Raw genomic sequence first — 17581 nt, forward strand, 5'->3', positions numbered from 1 at the left:
CGCCTGGCCTATTTTTTTTTTTTTTTTTTTTTTTTTTTTATACTAAGTTAGGCTTGCGTTTGACCACTATTTCACCTGATGATAAGTGAAAATGCGGTCTAAGATGGAGCACGCTTACCTAGAAGTAACCTATTCACTCGCGACTTAAAGATCCCCAGGTTATAATTTTCTGGAAACACAGACGCTGGTAGAGAGTTCCATTCTTTGGCTGTACGGATCAAGAATGTACTAGCGAATCGCTTAGTGCGTATAAGGGGAATGTCAACCATATAAGGGTGGCGTAACGCAGAGCGTCTGGTTGTACGATGATGGAAGGGGGCAGGGGGAATCAGGTTATGGAGTTCCTGCGCACACTCTCCGAAGTGTATCCGATAAAATACCGACAGGCCGGCCACCCTCCGTCGATGATGCAAGCTTTGCAGCTTTGCAGCGACCAGTGCATCATCACCGATGAGCCTCCTGGCTCGTCTGTTAATCGACTCGAGAAGCTCCAGCTGGTACTTGGCTGAGCCATCCCAAAGATGAGAGCAGTACTCCATGCATGATCGAACTTGCGCTTGATATAAATTTAGAAGCTGTTCCGGAGTGAAGTACTGTCTCACCTTCGAGAGGACGCCCAGTTTTCTGGCAGCTGTTTGGGCCTTTGTCTCTATGTATGAGCCGAAATTGATGGTGGATGACAAAGTAACGCCAAGAAGCTCTAGGCGGCCGGTTATGGGCACGGGTACACCTCGGAAAGAGGGAGTCAGATGGAAAGGACTCCGCTTTGCCGAAAAAAGACACGCCTGGGTCTTAGAGGCGTTGAACTTGACCAGGTTTGCGTCACCCCAATCGGAGACAGCTTTAAGGGACAAGTTCAGACGCTGAATCATAGCTTCCCTCAGCGACTGGATCTCAGACCCACTCGCTCGTGCGTTGGACACGTAACGCTCGACAACGGTGCTGTCATCTGCATACCCAAAGGTTCCGGGCTTGAGCAGGTCATTGATGTGCAGCAAGAATAGCGTTGCCGAGAGTACAGACCCCTGAGGAACCCCGGCATTGATGGCCAAACGATCGGAATCGCAACCGTCTATAACTACGGGGATCGATCGATCCCTCAGGAAGTCAGATATCCAAACACAGAGAGAAGCGGGTAGGCCGTATGAAGGAAGTTTGCTAATAAGGCCGTCATGCCAGACCCTGTCAAATGCCTTCGAAATATCGAGCGAGACCGCAATAGCTTCCCCGTGTTTCTCGATAGCCTCACTCCAAATGTGAGTGGCATACGCCAGAAGATCACCCGTGGACTGACTATGGCGAAAACCAAACTGTCGGTCGCTAAGGAGATCGTTCTTCTCAAGGTGTGCCAGGAGCCGGTTATTCAGTATACGTTCCATACTCTTACAGAGTATGGACGTTATGGAAATAGGTCTGTAATTGACAGGGTCAGCTCGACTGCCCTTTTTGGGCACAGGCTGCACGTTAGCTTGCTTCCAGGCTTTCGGCACTTGTCCTGTCGCTAGAGAGAGACGAAACAGACGTGTCAGGATTGGAGACAACTCAGGCGCACAAGTTTTGAGTACTATGGCAGGTATTCCGTCAGGACCACTAGCTTTATTTACGTCCAGATTGCGCAAGGTTTTAAGGACCTCTTTTTGACGGATTCGGACTTCAGGCATAGACGTCTCGCATCGAATCGAAGAAGTTGGAGGTGTGGCGCTGCCTAAGTCAAGATGCGAAGATTCCGCAAAGAGATTTGCAAACAAGTTTGCCTTCTCCTCAGCGGTGTGGGCTAGTGATCCATCGGGTTTTATCAGTGGAGGTAGTGAGGGGCGACAGAAGTTCGATTCGACCGATTTGGCCAGGGACCAAAAGGCTTTACTACTAGGTGGGTATGACGCAAGTCTAGTCCCAATTCTGCCAATGTGGTCAAATCGAGCCTTCCGCAGAGCCTTCTTGCAGGACTTAGCGGCTCTGTTATAGGCTTTCTTCCGCCTGTTGTCTTGCGGTTACGAGCGTCGACCCAGGCCAAGTAAGCAGTGTTCTTTTCTGCTTCAGCACGAGAACAGTCAGAATTAAACCAGGGTCGAGCTGCCACGGATGCTGATGCGTCAGTGAATGGTATGTAATACTCCAATCCCTGACGCAGAACATCAGCCACAGCATTCGCACAAGATGAGGGATCATCGGAGGAGAAGCAAATCTGTCGCCATGGGTACGATGCAAAGAAAGAACGCATCTCATCCCAGTTTGCTGACTTGTATCGCCATATTCTACGGGTGCCTTTGGAGCAGGGTAAGGGCGGTGAATGGACGGATATGGACTTCACCAGACAGTGGTCGGAGCTGCCTAAAGGCGATGAGACCGAAACCGAATAGCGGTCAGGATCTGTTGTTAGGAAAAGGTCCAAACAGTTGGCAGTATGCGAGTCAACATCTGGTACCCTAGTTGCTTCCCGGACCAGCTGGGTGAGATTGAGCGCTAAAGCGAGATTGCGAATCTCTCTACTAGCGTGGTCAGTGTGCTGGTATGGGAATAGCCACTCTTGGTGGTGGGCGTTAAAGTCCCCCAGCATTACCAATTGAGCAGTAGGATACCGGTGCTGAGCCGCATTAGCCGCCTCACTAAGGTGTTGAATAAGCCTGGTTGTCTCCAGATCTCCGCTGTGCGAACGGTAAACACAGACATAAAGAATTTTCTCCACTCCTGTGTCCACCAAAACCCATAAGTTAGAGAAGCTGGGATCTTCAAGATTACGAAGACGCCGGCAGCATATGTCGTCGCGGGCATATAAGCAAACACCCGCGTGTGGTTTAAAATTATGCTCCAAGGTATAACCCGGGTAACACAAGTATGCTGAGTCAGACGGGCTGCCGATCTGCGTCTCCGAGAGGAACAGTAGGGCCGGTTTCTCAGTCTCAAGATGGTGGTGGACTGCAACGAGATTGGAGTGCAAACCTCGAATGTTAGAGAGGTGCACTGAGAGTGAGAGGGAGTGCAACCGCTGTGCTGTCTTGTTTTTACTGTTACTCCTATTCATAATGGCGAGTGAAGGAAGGTGAGAAGAAGGCAGTGAAACGAGGCTCCACACTACTAACCCTCAGACTTTCACCGAATCACTGCGATGGAAAAGGGGATTGGACTGGAGACTGCGGGGACGCCCGAGCCCCCCCGGAGATGTCCACCGGGCCCTCTCATCCGGTCGCCAACCGGCACGATGGCGCATCCCGGGATTTTTCGGCAGTTGGCGGGGCAGCCTTTCGTGTGTGGCTGGCACATTAATTGGGCCCCCAACTACCTGCGGTCGGCCAGCGGTGCACCGTGCCTCGGATCCCGCTACCCTCCAGAACCAATCACCACAACGCAGCGGCACCAGTGCTAGTCAGACTGGCCAATTCACGCGGAGCAACTTTTTCGACCCAAATTCTCAGTCGGCTACACCGATCAACGTACCGAAACACGAAACCGCTTGACGGTACGACTTTGTTCAGTGGGTGGTCGCGAGCCGTCGGCCAGAGCCTACCACCAGTATGTCACCTGATTGGCACCACCCAGGGACCACGTGTAGGGTTTCACAACGGGGTATACACCTACGGACGAGGGTGACTCAGTCCCCAATTTTTTAGGCTGCCCATTCTATTAATTCATATTTTTTCAATTTTTTTACAACCCTAGTACGTATAGTACGTATGTTCGGCTTATGCCGCCCCTCGCAGAATACCGCCCGGGCTATGACTTTTTTGCCCTAGGGTAAACACGCCCAATCCTGATAACGCGTAGTTTTTTTTCGACTACCTTGATATTGCATATTACTTATCGATGTCTATTGAAGTCGGTTTTGTTTCGTTTGTGACCATTATGAGATAAACTATTATCTATTTTGATTTCAGATTCCTCTGGGGCTACGATGATAGCATCATAGACTTGGCAAAACCGTTTTTAAGTCTTCAAGGGAAGTTAAAATTCGATAAATTCGGACTTTTGGTAACTGTAAGTATTTATTTTAAATATTTAATTTGGGCTTGTAGCTTGCGTCCGAAATAAAGTACTACTTTTTAATTGGCTTCAAAATAAGAAGGAGTTTGTCAATTTGACTGTATTTCTTTGTGTGTTACCTCATAACTTTTTTCTTGGCCACCAGTTTTGATGGTTTCTCTTTGTGTATACAAATTTTTTTTTTATATCACTAGGTCGACAAACAAGCGTACGGCTTACCTGATGGTAAGCGATTACCGTAGCTTATGACGCCTGCAACACCAGAAGCATCGCAAGCGCGTTGCCGACCCAATCCCCAATCCCCCCAGGAGCTCTGGTCACCTTACTCACCAACAGTAACACAATACTGCTTGAAAACAGTATTATTTAGCTGTGATCTTCTGTAAGGTCGCGGTACTACCCCAGTCGGACTGCTCCATATTTTGAGCAGGAAATTCCTGCTGTACCTTACCTCAGATATTGAACTTGTCGTGTGATCCAATCTAAATTTGAGCGACATCTGACGAGTCGTTTTTAAGGTATCCCTGATAATGCGTATGTATATCGTGACTAAACTAGTTTTTTGTAGTTTACTCTTTAAGAATTGATTTTCATATAAGGTTCTCGGTAGGAAAAAAATATGAAGAGTGAAATCTACTTAACGAATGACTTCGTTACGTTATTTGCTTCTTTTATTTACAATTATGCGGTATACATTTTTTTTCTTAGACAAGTAATTTTTTTGTGCATATTTAGACAGTCGACCTGAAGGAGTGAACTCCAATCGTGCGTCGGAGCTGACACACACACTTTTTAACCGACTTCCAAAAAAGGAGGAGGTTCTCAATTCGACTGTATTTTCTTTTTTTTTGTATATGTTACATCAGAACTTTTGACCGTGTTTACCGATTTCGACAAAAAAATTTTTAATCAAAAGATGGTGTGTGTCAATTGGTCTCATTTAAATTTATTTGAGATCTAACAACTACTTTTCGAGTTATATCTAATAATGCGTTTTTACTTGACGCTTTTTTCGTCGACCTACGTTGTATTATACCGCATAACTTTCTACTGGATGTACTTTGTACTACGATTTTGATAATTATTTTTTTGTTGCAAAGGAGATATCTCAAGTTTAGTACCATGATAAGGAAACCAGGATCTGATGATGGAATCCCAGAGAAATCGAGGGAACTTCTTGAAAATCCGCAATAACTTTTTACTGAGTTTACCGATTTTAATAATTTTTAATTTAATCAAAAGCTGATGTTTGTTATGTGGTCACATATAAATTTTATTGAGATCTGATAACTATTTTTTGAGTAATCTTTAATAACGCGTTGACTATTTTTTCGTCGATCTACGTTGTAGTACTCGTCGATGTAATTGAAGTCGGTTTTTTTTTTTCGTTTGCGAGCAAACACAATTATTTATTACTATTATCGTTTATAAATTTTAAAATACATAAAATAATGAAAAATAGCAACTAAAAACGTTAATATACGATGATACGACTTTGTATTACAGAGTACATGTCGATGTAGATTATAGTGGTTTTTTTTTTCATTTGCGAGCAAAGAATTATTTAAAGTAAATATTTACAAAGGGATATTAGGAATTATTATTATTGTATATTTATTATATAAACACTAAGTATTATGTATTATAAATATTCTTTATCAATTTTGTACGTTCTACACTGTTTCTAAGATAAAGATGAATGCTAGCGTGTGTTCGTGTATACACATGATTATTCGCATGAATGTATATGTGTGAGTTAACTTTATTATTTACTATTTATTTATTTATTATTTATTTATACATAAAAAATTTAAAACTAACATTGCAGTCAACTCAATGCGCTACTTATTATATTATTAAGAATAGTTATGAATTAAATTACTTATATATATATATATATATATATATATCAACGTTAAAACTATATAATTATAATTATTTAAAATTACAAAATGGACACAAGTAATTCTAAAAAGACTTTCTCTTCTCTTCTTTTATTTTGCTGGTCAAGCATTTATCTCAATTGTCCTCGTGCTTTGTTTGGCCTAAAATAACTAGGTATAGAAAATTTATTTACAATTCACGACTTAAGAACTAAATATAAATAAATATAAATAATCTGACCACGGCAAACATCTGTCGGTCTTACTTATAAACGTTTCTTAATTTTTAATCAATTGCTTAGCAACGGATTAGCAAAAACCTCACTTATAAACACTATTTAGCGTTAAGAAGTCGTTAAGTAGTGTTTAAATAGCCGTCAAATTTAAACACTGCCGAGGCATAGTTTAACTCCTGCTAAGCGGTAAGATGGCGGATTTCACATAAATCAGCTGTTATATTGTGACGTTTGATCTACTTACTTGCGTGTGTTTGTTAGAAAAAAAAATTATCATTCTTTGTTTGTTTCTTAACTAAGTAACACCTAATCAACGTTTATAAGTAAACAAAAGTTAAACATGGATTTGTAGCTTAAGAGCGGTTTAACTAAGCGGTGGCTAAGTATTGCTTAGCGAGATTTTTATAAGTAAGACCGTGTATGTCCAATCTAAATGTTTGCCGTAAGCGGAGATCGAACCTCTAACCGTTAACGAAACAGCTAGTTGCATGTAAAAAAGAAATCTTTGTATATAAATAAAATAACCACAGAATCAATAAAGAATACCATATAATTTCCTTTAAAAATTCTTTTTAACGAAGTTTCAACACCGGCGGTTTGCGGGTCTATCCGGCTTGGATGTCTGTCCTTATGGGTCTCTCCACCGTGCTTCGGAAAGCAAGTAAAGCTGTCCGTTACGATTGTTATCATGTACACCGTGTAGCGATCGTTACTCATAGTAGGGAATATACCCGCCAACCCGCAGTGGATCAACGTGGTTGATTAAGCTCCGATCCATCTCCTACCTTAAAAAAGTTCTTCGCCTAGCAGTGGGATGTCAGGCTGAATCGTGGTTATGGCTGTTGGTAGTAAACTACCAATATAGATAAAAATAAATTTTTATCTATATCTTTCCAGAAAAACGGCACGACTTCCGACCGGTTCACAATCAACACAGGAGAAAACGACAAAAACAAAATGAACCTATTTGAATTGTTCAACGGGCAACCAGCACTCGACTACTGGAATAGTCCGGAATGTAACAGGTAATATAATTATATATAAAAAAATAGAATAGACATGTTACACGTAGACACGCTGTGTCCTATATGCCCAAAGGTTGTCTGGAAGAGATCGCTACTCTAGCGATAAGACCGCCATTGTACACTGCTTTTTTTTTGTAATATGTTATTGTGTTGATTGTTGTTGTTTACAATAAAGAGTATCTTTCTATCTATCTATCATGTTTTTATTTGGCAAACGGCGCTCGTCAACTGGACCTATCCGTAATGTAATAGAAATCAAGTAAAAAATTTGAAGAGAACAGAAATATCATTATTTTGGAACAGGTAAAAATGGAATTTGGGTTGCTGGTTGCGGATCTTGGGTACGTAATAAACTGTGATGTGTTCGTTTGATCTCCGCCACAACATACAATGTTTAAATTATCTAATATATAATAATTTCTTGTCACATTTTAATAAATTACGGAACACCTCCGAAACGGATTTAAAAAAAAAAAATATGTTTGTTAATGAAACTAGAGAATAATTGAAGAAAATTAATTTTATCGACTTCCAAAAAAGGAGAAGGGTCTCAAGTGGATTGTATTTTTTTATGTTATATTGTTTCCTGAGAACTTTTGTCTAGGCGGATCGATTCTGATAAAAAAAAAATCGGAAGTTAGTCCGTGTCATGTGGTCACATTTAAATTTAAATGAGATCTAACAAGTACTTTTTTATTTACATTTAATCACGCGTATTTACTTGACTATTTATACGTTGACCTCAGTTGTATTGTACCGCATAACATTTCAATTGATTCTTTGTAATTGAAGTCGTTTTCTTTTGTTTAATAAAACATTATTTAATCAATAATACATGTCATGTATATGATATACATACGCCGCCACTTATGCAACTTAAATACATGTGAATGAGAGTTCGCGGTATCTCAGTTCAAAGTTTATCTTAAAGATATCAGACGCCATTGAGCAGCTTTTTTAAATCTCTCATACTTTATTGTATGTTATTTACAAAATTATTTTTATATATTATTATGTATATGTATATCTATCGAAAAATATTTACCTACAAAAGTCGGCTGCTACCTATAACACAAGTACCTATATTAAGTTGCTTACCTTAGGAACAGCCGACCGTGTGTGTTTGTTAAAGATATTTTTAAGATATTTAATACCAATTACTTATTTATAGATATAAAACTTTTTAAGGATTATTAACTTATTGGAAAGGGTTTTTTTTACTTATACAGTAGTGGATTTTTGACTTTGAATTTGTTTGTATAAAAGTCTTAAATTTATATAAATTAAATACAACGATTATACTATACCGTTTCAACTGCATTTTCCTGGGACAAGTTTCAATGACGTTCTCTGACCCAGAAAATCCCCTTCTACAAAAAGTTATATCAATTTCGTGCTCGGTGAAAAACAAAATAGTGTGTGACGATCCGACATGCGCCTAAACTTTACTTTCGTACGGTTACTGGTCCGGGATTGCACCCCCAAGTGCTGAAGCCGACATACGGTCTAGGAATGCCTACCCGGGCATCCTGGATATCACCCGTAAACGGGTGCCCCTGCGATAACAAAAAAAAACGGTTACTGGTCCGGGAGCCAGATCCAATCCAGGTCAATTATTTCCTACAAATCGAAACTTCGCAAAATGCATTAGGGAGTTATCTTATGAATATTCGCGTTTTTTTTCCTTCAAAATATTAGATAAACTATAATCCGACAAATTTTAATGTGGGAGAAAATGATCACTGCCAGTCCCAGCCATAGAGTCACAGCTGGCGGTCGCGAATATTCATAATATAAATCCCTAATGCATTTTATAAAGTTTCGATTGGAAGGAAATTGGTCATGAAAATCTGTCACTGGCTCCCGGACCATACCACGAATTGCAAAGGTTATGATGTGACAATTAATATTTTATACTTAATCACTTTTACAGTATCGAAGCGTCGGACGGTACGATCTTTCCGCCGTCTCTGCTCGACAGGAACTCTACGCTGTACGTGTTCTACCCCAACCTGTGTCGGCGACTACCTTTCAAATACATCAAGGATGTTGAAGTAAGTTTATTTATTCTTTCGTCAAAAAGTCTGTTTATAGTAGTGATGTATTGAAGGTGCATTACTTTCTTGAAAATGCCTGATCAATACCGCTTACGATATCCCCATCATTGTTGGGAAACGGAGGCCCAGTAATGAACACAAATACAATCAATCCGGCTATCACCATCTTTGAAGCGGAGCGCTTATGGGCTCTCGAAGCAAACACTGTATGAGAAAGAATGAGCCCAATTACATTATTATACTGCCAGTCCTATGATAAAAATTTTAAAACAAAATTGGGTTTTTCGATTCACCTGCGCTAGCGTTCCAGAAGATTGGCTATATGTATAGATTCGCCTGTGACGGACACGCCAAGGAGGATATCATCACTCTCTCATCTCACTTGAACCACTTCTTATTTGTCCGCCCTTTTTTGTAGTTGCCAATGGATCCTAATCTAAGGAATGTCCAATTACATTCAAATCAGAGTTCCTCGGGGTTCACATCTAGGTCCTGTTTTATTTATTTTTTGAAGTAAAACTTTTTTACGCACGCTTGACTTGGGGATTAAAATGGTAAATGCATGACGAGAGCGTTACAAAAAGTGTGATCGGGCGTGGCGAACGAAAGTTGAAAGGGAGATATTATTTAGTGAAGATAGAAACAGAGAGTTTTACTTCAGTCGCGTGGCTTTAAGCACACTTGTTGTTTATTTATTAGACTTTTCAATAACTTATTTTATTTATACTCAAAAGTATAGTTTAAAAAGTTATAAAATAACTTTTTACTTATTAACATTTTAACTTACTTTTCGTTGTTTGATTTAGATTGGTGATGGCATACAATTAATGCGTTATGGCATGCCAGATGACGTCTTCGATGATCCTGTCAGCAACCCAGCGAACCAATGCTACTGTGAAGTTGACACCGGCGAATGTCCCCCACGAGGCGTTATTAATGTCACCGAGTGTGCTATGGGTTAGTGGTTTTATTTTACATCATTCGTTTAAAAATGTTTGCAATTTCTATCGGAATAGGGCACAGCAGGAAATATCTCGATCATAATTTAAAGAAGCCCGACTAGGGAAACACCTGAAACTTACACAATATCACAGCTAAATAATACTGCTCTCAAGTAATGTTGTGTTCTTGAGTGAGTAAGGTAGCGAGAGTTTATGGAGAAGGTTGGGAATAGGGTCGGCAACGCGCTTGCGATTCTTCTAGTGTGCAACGCCCTAAATTCTCAGAATAATTCACAAAATATAAAATAATGATTTTATACTATTCGAAATAATGATTTCATACAATTCGAACGCTCTTTACCCTTACCGTAAGTCAAATGTAATTATCACTGCCGTTAATCTCACAGCTGAGCAAAGCGGTCCGTAGAAATCACAAGAATATTATTCCAACGTAATGGTGCAATTTCTAGTACAATTATATATTTACAGGTGCTCCAGCATTGGCCTCATTCCCACATTTCCTTAGAGGAGATCCTAAGCTTAGGGAGGACATTAGTGGCTTAAACGCGAACGCGGACCAGCATGAGTCCTATTTAGACATCCATCCCACATTGGGCATCGCTTTAAGTGGGAAATCTAGGTAAATATGCTTAGCACGCGTTTATGTACCCACAAGGATAGTCACTTTGGTGGTACTAGTAAATGATTGAATTTAAGCTCTCCTTATAAATAAAACTATTTCTAAAATATTAACATACTTAGTGTATGAAAAATAATCAAGATATTTTATTACTCAATAATACTATTACAAAGCTGAATGGCTTATTTATCGAGAAAGGCTAAATAATATCACGCTATGACTAATAGGAGCGGAGCATCAATAAAAATATTGGTAGCATTTCATAAATATAAATTATTTTTTCGAAACGAAGATTTCACTGGCAACAATTAGTAAAAAAATAATAATAATATTGTCATATTTAATATATAAATGTTGAAATACTAACAAAAATTTATGTAATGACAAGATAAGCAATTAAACTTTGTCCAAATTATGAGAGGTGTAACCGCAGCATGACATTTCCTAATTAGATATAATATTTGTTTTCTATTTCTTTTTAGTTTACAACTGAATATTCAAATAAGAAAAACAAACTCATTCGGTACCCTGAATTTCTTGAAGCAAGGCCTTGTACTGCCTATAGCTTGGATAGAAATGGTAGGTATAAATTTTTATTACTGGTGTAAATATACTTCTGTGCCTTCTGTGATGAGTTATACAAGTCAAGCTATATCCCGTTTGCGATTTTAACGTGGGCATTATCAGAAAAAATAACGAAGTTTTTGGTATAATTAGCATCCTGATATCCGCCATAGATACGGATTTTTTTTAAAGTTATGTAACTCTGTTAAAAAATCGTGAATATAGATATTTGTAAAGTTATACCCCTTTGTCTGTAATAAATCACAGGAAATGTGGTGGTATTGAATTTCACAATTAATTTTCAGTACATTTTCGACTTGTATAACTTGTCACAGGAGGCACAGACTTTTTTGAACGCTTCTTTACACTAATCAGTTGAATAATTATTTAAATGATCTTTTTTAAATTATATTTTATATTTTACTTATCCCTCAAAAAAAATCTGTTTATTCACAAAAAAAAACAAAACGACTCTAGCTTACAACCCCAAGTAATAAAATAAGTACATCGTGTTCATTATGGAAGTCATTTAAATACACATTATTATTGGGGATAGCTTAAAAACTGTTCATCCAATCTCTATCAAATTGAAATGGGACCAAATAACAAGCAATACTTTCGAATATGAAAAGAATAATTAAAATCAGTTCAACTACTAAAAAGTTATGAGGTAAAAATTTTAAGTTAGTTATTTATTTATTTTTTTTGTAATTGTGATTTGCTAAACAGATATAAAATTGTAAATGTTACGCATATAATCCTTATAAATAAATAGCTGTTAATTACTATAAGGTTTATTATTAACTTATATGCCAGATAAATTTTAGCAGCAACTAATGACACATGCACAAAAAAAAACGTTTTAATTTTATTTTCAGTCTGTGGAGGAGCTACCAGAGAGTCTCCAAACACTGGTGTACCACGGGACATATTCGACAGCGGCAGCGCAACTTGGTCTAACAGTGTTTTGTATAATAACATTGACTGTATCTTCAATCTGTCTGTTCGTCATGATCGTGAGGAGGAAAAGAAAACCCTGTGCGACCTTAAAAATAATACCAGTAGATACTGAATTGAAATCTCAACTGACAAAATAATTACGATAATTATTTATAGCTGCTAAATTGAAATTATTACAGGGTTTTTTCTATGTTTTTTGTGAAAACAAGATGTATATAAATAAATTTGAAAATAAATGTAGCCTTTTTTGTAATCTTTAAAAATTACTTAAACCATTCGTCGAATTGTCAAATTTCAATATTGTATTTTATTTATTGAGGAGTATGGAGGGTAGAGGGGAGGAGAATCATCTTATATCTGAGAAAATATGAAAAAGCGCCCAGCTGTATGCTATAAATAACAGTTTAAAAACCTTCCACAATCACGCTGCTGTAGACAAAGGATATGGTATGAATGTAGCAATTGTAGATGAATTGAATTTAATATCATTGTCAACTAAAAAAATTCAACAATTTCTGTTGTACAAAATAATGTAGTAAATATAACTTTAAAGAATTATTATAAGGAAACGTGCATCTAGAGTGATTTTATCCCGTAAATTGTGAATAGTACGCTAATCGATGTATTAACAACCAACTATAATAATATTTCCGCATTGGAGCAGTGTGGTGAATTAAGCTCTAATCTTTCTCCTACATGGGGATAGAGGCCTATGCCCAGTAGTGGGATATTACAGGCTGAAGCGTAACTCTAATAATATTTGGCGCTTCCTTTAAGATTTGCCATGATGCTAATGTGGCACCACCATTGTTTATTGCATTTCGACGGACACTTTCTAATATATAAAGATAATTCTCCTCCCCTCTACCCTCCACACTAAGGAGAAACAGGTCGTACTGATCTATTCTACCTCCCGTTGTCAAATCTATTTCTAGCTTCGTCGAAACAAGCCCTTAGGGCGATATAAAATATAACTTTAAAATTAATATATGCGAATAGAAATATCTCATAAATATAATAAAATTCGATGGTAAACAAGAATAATGAACCAAAAACTTTTTACTGTTGGATACTGACATCCATCAAATAGAGTTATCCACAACTGATGAAACAGGCCTTAAATCTATTATAATTTTGTATTTGTTAAAAAATATAACATTCTATTCTGAATGAATATTTACTATAATATTTAAAAAAAAATGTAATTTTATTATGGTTGTGGCAAAATGAATTTTGGCACTTTTTGAAGTGAAACTTTTTTAGGCGCGTGAGGGTAATTTTTTTTCGGATGAAACGGCAACGTTTTTGTCGATGGTGCTGGAACGAAAATTTACAGCTTTACATTTGTATAGATATAAACGAGACTTAAAAATTAGTTTGCTTAAGAAGTTTCACTTCTGACATGTTTAGTTTGTACGCACGCACTTTTTTAAATAATTCTACCGCAAAATATTCTGTCACCTTCGTGCTTAAAGAGCATAAATGTTTCATGCTTTGGTATTTTTTCATAAATAAATTACAAATATAAATTAATAATAAGAACTTTGTTTTTATCGTATCCGTCCGTTTGTTTGTGTATAGAAACAAAATTTAATCTATGCTCATCTAAATTCAGTTACTACGAATAATGGTCTGTTCCACCACCTACTGACAAAGCTTATCTTTCGTATAAGTTACTGATAGGATTTTACAACAAGATGCAAAATAAGCGCTTTGTTTCAGTTCAAGTAATAAACTACAATTTTTCTTCTATCTACAAATAAAAAATAGTGTAAATAAGAAATTCATATCGTAAAGTTTTATCTGTTTGATACTGCTATACGCTAGATAGCTTTTTATCAGCAATATGTGAAACAGACCCTTAGAATTGTAAAGAAATACATACAAAATTAATTACTTTTCTATTTGTAAAATACATATTTATAAATATAACTAATGTTTATGTGTGCAAGGTATAGCATAGGTTAAAATTAACTTAGTTTTTGGTAATTATTCAATGTTACCCGCACGAAATATTTTATTTTTTTGCTGGTAGCATTTGTTTCAAATTCTCGGAACCTTTATTTTTTTATATTTTTAATCAAACTTGCCAGTTTAATTTAAAAAAATTAACATATTCATTTAATCATTACAATTTTAAATTTAGTGAAAAAGTGTGATTGTGTTATAATATATACATATTGATATAATTAATAATATATATTTTGTAGTATGTAATTAAAAACCGTTATATATAATTTTTATATTAAACTAATTTATAAATAAAATTATATATTAAATATTATTCGAATTAACGATGCTTTATTTTTTTGCCATTACAAACATAAGTACTATCTGTTTCATGAACCCAACAGCTCTTTTCAGAACTAGGTACTGCTTCTTTTTCGGTAAAGGTCATTTGGTTTGAGGTTATGACGGTAAAGTGGTATTTTGAAGGTAAATATAACATTAAAGTTAAGTGGCTAAAAAAGTAATCGTTTCAGGTAAGTTGTGGTAATATTGTGGTAAAAAAGTAATCGTTTCAGGTAAGTTTCAGTAGCGACAAAAATATTAACTGCATCATGAATCTTCTCCATTACAACAAGTTATGACACAGCTAATGGGAGAATTAAAGAGGAGCTTTGAGTTAAATGAGAAGAAAAAGAATAACCATGTACCTAAAATGTCCACACAGAAGTTATAATTTTTATTAACATTAAAAAAAATCTTATTTTACAGAGTGATAACGAATATGTACTACAATACTACATTATTATAATTATCTTCCTTAAGTCCCTAAATTTAATTTCAATAGAGGTTTATCATTGAAAAAAAAGTTTGCAATAATTAATCGATGATTACAAGTTTTATCAGTTATAAGTTATTTTATTAATAGTTTATCGTCCACTTAAATAAATAAAATAAAATGTAATGGATAATTTTTATTTATTTATTTATTTCCGTCGTCATCGTACATCAGTCGGCTTTTTAAGTTCAAAGGTGGGAGTTCCACTACCACCTTGGAAAAAAGCCGACTGATGGCGGGATTAACCATCCAACTGCTGGCTTTGAAATACACAGGCTGAAGTCAGGCAGCAGCGTTTTCGGTTCGACAAAGCCAGCTCTGCGTTCACCAACCCGCCTGCCCAGCATGGTGACTATTGGCAACCCACATGAGTTCGCGCCATTTCTGGTGCGAACTTGTGGAGGCCTATATCCATCAGTGGACTGCAATAGGCTTAAATTGATGATGATGATGATGATATATTATAAAATTCTCGTGTCACAATGCTAGTTACCATACTCCTCCGAAACGGGCTGTCCAATTTTTATAAATTTTTTTGTGCATAGCGGGTAGGTCCGAGAATCGGCGAACATCTATTTTTTATACCCCTAAGTTATAAGGGCAGGGGAATTAAGGGGGTTAATAACATATATGGCAAAACAACGTTTGCGATGTCAGCTAGTATTCCCAAGTGCCGTTACTGTATATTTTTGACGTAATATTGTCAAACTAAAAAAAATATGAAAAAATATTTTTATATTAAAATTGATGGTCTGTTAAATATTATTTAAAAGCAAATAGCATTTTTTATACATTAAAACAATAAGTACGGACAAACAAATGTAAATTTAAATTTTAATGGTAACACTACTAAAATCTTAGTTATCTATCTGTGTCATTGCAACTTGCAACGAAATTATAAAAAAAAGAAAACAGGCTGAAAAAAAATATAATAACAATATGTGTTTGGAAAACTATCTGTCATTAAAAAATATTGTAAACAGTACTAGATTACTTTTCAAAAGAAAAAAATGTGATGGTTGGAGAAATTTCTGCTCCTCCTTATCTCGTCATACTCCTCCATCAGATGTATGGAAAAAGATAAGAAGATTCAAATCAGCATATAATACAACCCATTCTGTATCACTCCCCAGTAGTATAGCAAATGATTTTCTTGATAAACTTGCTCCTCCAACAGTTAACATAAATATTAACCTATTAGACAAAGATAGCATAACAGACGAACATGCCGAATCTCCAGGATTAAATTCTTCCTTTAGCAAAACGGAATTGAAAAATGTATTATCTTATGTCTCAGACTCTGCCCCTGGACCTGATGGTATATATTACTCATTTATTTCCCATCTTAATGACAATAGTTTGACAATATACCTAAAAATAATAAACATTATTTTTCAGTCTGGCAATGTCCCATTAGAATGGAAATGTCAACTTATTATCCCTATATTAAAAACAAACAAGGATCCTCTCCTTCCATCCTCATATCGCCCCATAGCTCTTTCATCAGTCCTTTTAAAAATAATTGAACATTTAGTTAAAAATCGTCTTGAGTGGTTCGTAGAAAGTAACTCTCTTCTTTCTTCGTCCCAGTTTGGTTTTCGGCGAAATAAAAGCACGTACGACAATATAGGTATACTTCGGATATAAGATTAGCTTTTTCTGTAAATAAATTTGTGCTTTCAGCCTTCCTAGATCTGTCGAATGCCTATGATAATGTCATTGTATCAATACTAAGACAAAAATTATTCAGTCTTAAAATCCCCAGCAAAATTATTTCATTTATAATAAATATCCTTACTGATAGATCAATTATTTTTTACAATAATAACCAAAAATATTTAAGAATCCTCACCAAAGGTTTACCTCAAGGGTCAGTTTTAAGCCCCTTGTTGTTCAATTTGTATACCCATGATTTAGATTTAGCAATTGACAAGAATGTTGATGTTTTGCAATATGCGGATGACTTACTTTTATACATAAAAGGAAATAATATTGATGATGCGTCTGCGAAATTAACGGAATCTCTGTGTTATCTTAAACGGTGGTTAGATAATCATGGTCTCGATTTATCACCATCAAAAAGCTCCGTCGTTCTTTTTCATCGAATGCGTAGAGCTCCATTACTTCATGTGACTTATGACAATAGTATTATACCGCAAAAAAACCATCATAAATTTTTAGGTATTATTTTAGACGAAAAGCTTTCAGGAACTCCTCACTTTAATTTTATTATAAATAGATGTGAGAGAAATTTAAATATTATGAGATGTCTTGCAGGTGTATGGTGGGGTGCCCATCCTTTTTACTTAAAATTGATATATAACGCATTAATACGTAGCATATTAGAATATGGCACCTTCTTGCTAGAACCTAGGTCTATGTCGGGATTTAAAGCATTGGACAAAATTCAAAGTAAATGTCTTAGGATCATCTGTGGGGCCATGAAAACTAGCCCTATTAATGCTTTACAGGCTGAATGCTGTGACCCTCCTTTGCATTTACGTCGTCAATA

The 17581-nt window shown here is 36.5% G+C and overlaps 1 protein-coding gene across 1 annotated transcript in view; it reads left to right on the forward strand.

Moving 5' to 3' along the window:
• LOC123668190 (scavenger receptor class B member 1-like) overlaps positions 1 to 12537 on the forward strand; it is a 54211-nt gene extending 41674 nt beyond the window's left edge. The window contains exons 6-12 of the mRNA XM_045601980.1: positions 3873 to 3972; positions 6995 to 7122; positions 9056 to 9176; positions 9986 to 10136; positions 10610 to 10760; positions 11243 to 11339; positions 12203 to 12537. Coding sequence (XP_045457936.1) covers positions 3873 to 3972; positions 6995 to 7122; positions 9056 to 9176; positions 9986 to 10136; positions 10610 to 10760; positions 11243 to 11339; positions 12203 to 12421 — 967 coding nt within the window. The 3' untranslated portion in view covers positions 12422 to 12537. The remainder of the gene's footprint in view (positions 1 to 3872; positions 3973 to 6994; positions 7123 to 9055; positions 9177 to 9985; positions 10137 to 10609; positions 10761 to 11242; positions 11340 to 12202) is intronic.
• The last annotated feature ends 5044 nt before the right edge of the window (positions 12538 to 17581 follow it).

The sequence above is a fragment of the Melitaea cinxia genome, chromosome 30, assembly GCF_905220565.1.
Source record: "Melitaea cinxia chromosome 30, ilMelCinx1.1, whole genome shotgun sequence".
NCBI lineage: Eukaryota > Metazoa > Arthropoda > Insecta > Lepidoptera > Nymphalidae > Melitaea > Melitaea cinxia.